At 54.4% G+C, this 6100-nt stretch overlaps 1 protein-coding gene across 1 annotated transcript; it reads right to left on the reverse strand.

Moving 5' to 3' along the window:
* Positions 1-410: 410 nt before the first annotated feature.
* Positions 411-1708, reverse strand: DUSP18 (dual specificity phosphatase 18). The gene is made up of 3 exons (XM_074159804.1): positions 1618-1708; positions 780-886; positions 411-668 (listed from the first exon to the last, which is right to left on the reverse strand). Exons 1-3 carry the CDS (start codon positions 1706-1708, stop codon positions 411-413), a joined length of 456 nt encoding a protein of 151 aa, XP_074015905.1.
* Positions 1709-6100: the final 4392 nt, after the last annotated feature.

Consider the following 6100-nt stretch of genomic DNA (forward strand, 5'->3'; position numbering starts at 1 on the left):
TCATATCCCAGTTAGGAAAAACAAACGTTGGTAACGCTCCAAATACCCTGACTCACAGCTAGTTTCTGTCCTCTGTGAGAAGCACAGTTTGTGCTGGAATAAAACAACACCCTCTAAACACGTGACGGTTTCTGAGTTACTGTCGGGACCCCGATACAAATGATGTGTGAAAACCAACCGTGTTGAGTTTATTTACAGCAAACCCCACTACTCGCTGGTTGTATCGCAAATCCCCTGCTCTCTCAGCGGCAGGGACTTCATGCTCCAGCCCCCTTAGACGAGAAGAGTCTATTTCCAACGCTCTGGCATGGATCTGGAAGGACTGCTGTTGGCTTTCCCCTGGGTTTCTTGCCAAGAGATCACAACAGCCCGTTTGTACTCGGAGAAGTATCGTTGCTCTTACTTCATCTTCATAAACACTGGGGCTCATCCCTGATGGAGAGATGATCATTCGGAGCCTGTTGACACCACAGAGTTTGTGTTGGTGCTGGGTGAGCTGCTGCCAGAAGCCACTGTTGGGTCGTACGATGGGATGGCAGGACTTGATCCAGGTGTGGGCGCCTGCTGGGGACATGGAGTGGTGCTTCAGGAGGTAGGACAAGCAGATGGTGGGACCTGCTCACCCAGCAGCACGGTGGAGCAGTGTCCATCCCCTGAGTGTCCCCACGCTGTGGGATCTTAGCTTCCATGGAGTCACAGCAGCTGGAGATGTGGATGGTGGGGGCATCCATCACTGGGATGTGCAGGTACTTGACGTCGGGACAGAGGGTGTTCACCACCTCCAGCGAGATGTTGATGATGGTGCTGATGTGGTAGGTGAACAGCAGGAGGTGACTGTTGGTGGCCACTGTGACACTGAGGTAGAGGTTGGAGGTGATCCAGGGTGCTGGGGCAGGGCCAGGAGGGCTCCAGAGCCACTGCCACTGGGGTGTGCTGGTTGCGCCTAGAAATACATGTTAAAACACAGCCGGCCCTGTCCCCCGCTGGGCCCCACTGCCCGGCAGCCCTGGGGGGGCGGGGAGCGGTGGTGGGGTTGGGCTGGGCCCCCCATGGCAACCGGCACCACACACACAACGGCGGGCGGCAGGGGCCATGGAGGAGCCGGGCGGTGCGCGGCCTCGCATCACCTTCTTCCCACCGCCCCAGAGCCGGCAGCTCGGTGGGCCCCGGTGCGGGCACGGGGGGTCCTCACAATGGCTGGGGCTGGGGGGCCCTCACACCGTCCTGTGGGTGGGGGACCCATACACCATCCTGGGTCACTGGGGCCCTCACACCATCCTGTGGGTGGGGGACCCTCACAATGACTAGGGATGGGGGACCTTCTCACCATCCCGGGGCTGGGGGATCCTCCCAATGGCTGGGGCTCGGGGACACTCACACCATCGTGCAGCTGGGGGGTCCTCACGATGCCTGGGGCTGGGGGACCCTCACACTGTCCCGGGGCTGGGCGGCCCTGCCAAAGGCTGGGGCTGGAGGACCCTCTCATCATCCTGGGTCTGGGGAGCCTTCTCTCCGTTCTGGGGCTGGGGACACTCCCAATGGCTGGGGATGAGGGTCCATGGGGTATGGTTCTTCATGCCCTGCACCCCGCTCTGTGTGACATGAAGCCCTTCTCACCCGGAGCAGCTCTGCAGACCTGGACCTCGACATGGACAGCCATTTGTCCAAGAGCCACCTGGCCAAGTCCTCCAGCCGCACAAGCCGCCATGCCCTGCTGCTCCTGGAAAAGAAGGTGATGGCTCCGTTCCCCCTCACCCCTCCAGGCCCCCCTGGCGCTGCCCCCCAGGATGGGGTTCATGTCCCCTCCAGTGCAAGGGGAGGGTTTGTTCTGTGTTTGGCTGCAAGTGGACATGTCTTGGGAAAGTGGAGGGAGATCCCCCTCCTCTGAAGAGGTCGGCAGCGAGAGCTGCAGATGACACGAGGCTGGAGGAAGCTCTTGTGCAAGCGCTCGTGTCTCAGTTCCTCAGAGTCCTTAAACCACCGCTTAGGTCCTCAGCCCCCAGGTCTTCAGCCCGCTGGATCGGGGTGTGGGTGCCAAGGCTCTCTCCAGGGGAGTGGGAAGAAAATTGTTGGGGGGAGGCAGCTATCAGTTCTTGGAGGACCTTTGACGTGAATGGTTGCACCTCCATCCTGACCTCAGGCCACAGCTGCCATATCCTATCTGCAAGTCCACTGGGTTTTGGGACGATAAACTACAGGCACCACCAGCCACAGACCTAACCTCGACTTAGATGTCGTTCCACCTCAACTTAGGTGTCGTTCCTACGATACGCAGGGAGAGCAAGGGAAAAATGATCAAAAGTAGGTGAAGTGCTGACGTGTGAACTCCCAGCAGCGGGGACCAGGCAAAGGCTTTGCCACATTTAGCAGCCCAATCCCCCTTTAGTGCTTCTCACCTTGAGTCCAGCAGTAAGGGGTTCATTAGTTCATCTCCTGCAGGTGGGACAGTCTCTCCCGTGGGAATGTGAGGGATGCCGCGCTGAGTCTATAAGCTCAGAACTGGGATGTAGGGTGGCATTAGACATACCTGGACCTTCACTCCCTGAGCAGTTCCCTTCAGCTCCCCCCCGCTGCTCCTGCCAAGCTTTTTGTCCTCAGTACCCAGCCAGCACCACCTGAACCCTCTCCTTGCACCCTACTGCACGTATCCCAAGGAATTTTGCCATCCTGCTTTGGGCAGAAACCCTAAGCATCGTTATTTCAGCAGTTTTTCAGTTTAAATCAAAGTTTTACAACATGGGGCTGCAAAGTCCACCCTCTCGACTGTTTCTGGCAGAGCTGCAGGGTCCTGCCAGGGCCTGGCTCTGGGTGAGGGAACCCAATTAGGTGAGGAACTGTGCAGCCCCGTAGCAGGCATTAGTGAGAGCAGGGAAGAAAGCTTACCCAGCTTCACCTCTCAGGTGGGGTTTGCTCAAATGAGAAAGTCTAATACAGAAATTAATGTCTGATGGCTTCAATTCCCAGTGTCTTTTGCTAAAATCTGTGCTTGGGACATGAACCGGTGACACCAACAGGTCCCGAGGGATGGTTTCTTCCTGCTGTCACAGAGATGACAACCTTGCGAGGCAGAGCCGAGGCATCTTCTCCTGGGCTTGGTGTTCCCTTATACCTGGACTCAGCAGACTGGTGGTAACCCCATACCTACCCATAGCTGTGAGGCGAGGAGATCCTCCTGGCCCACAAACATTCACCATGTGTGAGTTCCACGTCCTCGGGGCAGCGCAGTGAATCAGCCCTTGGTGACAGCCAAGCCCCGCGCTGTGTTGTGACACCCAGTTTGTGTCACAGCGGGTGCGCCCTGGGTTTGTGTCACACTCACGGACAGGTTTCTGCTCACAGTCAATTGTCTTTGGGGGTGCAAACCCCTTGGGGCTGGAGAGACCTGCAAGCATGGAAACCCGTGCGACACCTGCGATGACACCTTGGTGGCAGCAAGCTCGTCAGCTTGCCCAGTGAATTCTGGTAGAGACCCCACTCAAGCCAGGTGACCACGTTGTCATCGGCTGGTTTAATAACGTGGGGTTTTGTTACCGGTGTGATGGATTGGGTCTGAGATGCAAGAATGCAAGAGAGTGTGACTGCTGTCCCCCAGACCCGCTTCTGGCAGTGGTATAAAATGAATTATAGCCAAGGAGGCAGGATGATTTGAATAATCATTTTCAGACCAATGTTTATAGAGTCGTACTTAAGAATTTTGGAGCCTTTTTGCTTGGAGGTCACCTTGACCTCCAAGGGTAAGGGGTGCGGCAGGATGTCTCTCTTCCCAAATTCAAACATCACTTTGGAATTCTTTATTTCATGGTTAGGACAGTGGCTACAAGGCCTTAACGTTTGCTTTCGTAAAGGTCAAACACTTTGAAGAGGCCAAAAAGAAGACCGAACGTTTCCACAAACACTTACAGCAGCAGTTTTTGAAAGAAGAGGAGAGAAAGGTGATGCGGAGGAAGAAGGCATCTGAGAGGTTTGAAAAATCCCTGGAAGTGCTCAGCCGCAGAAGCGGGAAGCCGGCCGTCCCTGCCACCCACAGCTTCTCTGCCAGGGAAGCGACACCCTTGGAAGACGCAGGGGCTGCTGCCCAAGGAGGGACGAGGAGACACGTCTAGAGAGCTCCTCCTGCAGGCTCTCCCCAGGCTCCAGCCCAGCTCTTGCCATCCTGCTCCAGTTTTCAGCGTCTCCTTTTAGGAAGCAAACTCTCCGTCCTGTCCCAGCAATAAAGCAGCACCGTTCCTCGCTCTCTCGCGTATTGCTGCCCATTGCCTCTCCCGTCCACGGGGCTGCTGCGGTTAGAGGGCCACGGGCTGGGGACAACTCAGGGCACAGTGTGGCAGCGCAGGAGTAAATTCCTCTTCAAAGGACTGGTTTCCTTTGAGGGAATGGAAAAGTGATGAGAAAGGAAGGCACAGAGTTTTTTCTTGGCTTGTGCCTTTAGAGGGGATTCAAACAACACTTTTCATGGCCAGTTGGATTCCCAGAAATGTTATCAGAGGTTCAGGGAGGGTAAATGAATCCGTTGTGGAAAAAGAAGAAGGATTGGTGACTTAAAGAAGCTTACGAGAAAAAACCCAAGGATTGGTGTATTGAAGGAGAGTGCCTTGAGGCACTGAAGAAGTGGGTAAGTGCCAGCAGAAGGTGGAGAAGGTGGTTGTAGGTGAGTAGAACTGATCAACCGCCTGGAGAAGGCTTCGGGGAGACCTTGGAGCCCCTTCCAGTCCCTCAAGGGGCTCCAGGAAAGCTGGGGAGGGACTCTGGATGAGGGAGGGGAGCCATAGGAGGAGGGAGAAGGGTTTGACACTGGAAGAGGGGAGATTGAGATGAGATGTGGGGAAGAACTTCTTTGCTGTGAGGGTGGTGAGAGCCTGGCCCGGGTTGCCCAGAGAAGCTGTGGCTGCCCCATCCCTGGAGGGGTTCAAGGCCAGGTTGGAGGGGGCTTGGAGCAACCTGGTGTGGTGGGAGGTGTCCCTGCCCAGAGCAGGGGGTTGGACTGGGTGGGCTTTAAGGTCCCTTCCAACTCAAACCAAACCATTCTATGATTCTATAACTTTCCTCTTCCCTCTCCCCAAACAAGAGACATTGAGAGTAACAATTGGGTAGGATGGGACACGGCTTATCGCAGGAGTGCAGAGCTGGAGAGATTTACACCACCCACTCTGGTCCCCGCGGTGCTGTAGCATTAAGTATATTTTGACTGCCCTTGAAAAATGTTCATCTAACTTGGTTTTACAAAACTCGCAGTAAAGGAGATGCTACAATTCCGTGAGGTGGCCTGGTTTCCAGCCAGCATTGCAGTCTTGGGGTTTTCATAACATAAACTTCTTTTGCTTGAAACGAAGCTGATAATTTTTTATGTTTCCCAGTGGCCTTGAGGGAGTAATTGGATGCTGGAAGGTTGCTGTCGTGTCCTCACTCAGTTTTTTTTCTTCACTGGATTAAAAAATGCTCGGTACCTTCAAGCTGTTCCCTCAGTTGGGATCTCTAAAGATGATTTTCATGACTAATGTGGAAGGCTAACCTCAGACATCAGGAGAGCACCCTCGGCACGTTACACTCCCGTGCTCAAAAATCTGGAGGCATGAGGCCGTGACGATGAAACACTGCTTCTCAGTTGGCTGTAAGACTTTTGTTTCTTTTAAAGAAACAACAAACTTTTCCCTAATCTCTGGCTCTTGAAAACAGTGGAATCTTTTTTTTTTTTTCTTCTTCTTCCCTAGAACTTTTCTAATAATTCAGCCAGACTCAGGCACCTGGCAACGTTCCACACGATGATAACTAAAAATCTTAGATCGGGAGGTGCCTGGCAAGCCTGGCCTTAGGGGCAGTGCCTTCCGTCTGTGGGACATCTCGGCAATAAGAGGCCACTCTGATGGCCCTGCCTCAGGAGGGGTCACAGCCACCCGAAGGCACCCTCTCCAACGGTCTCCAGAGGGTGCTTCACAGACACCATCCAGGTGCTGAACGGCTCTACAGACACTGAATAGAAAATCAGTGTTCGGCACCTGAATTGGCGTCAAACCGCAGATCTATGAAGTTTTTCCTGAGTATTTAAGGCATCTTCTTGTTGTATTTCCTTCCTACGCCCATGTATGTGCCCTGCAGACTGTCC

This window comes from Numenius arquata, chromosome 16, assembly GCF_964106895.1.
Source record: "Numenius arquata chromosome 16, bNumArq3.hap1.1, whole genome shotgun sequence".
In the NCBI taxonomy this organism is placed as follows: domain Eukaryota; kingdom Metazoa; phylum Chordata; class Aves; order Charadriiformes; family Scolopacidae; genus Numenius; species Numenius arquata.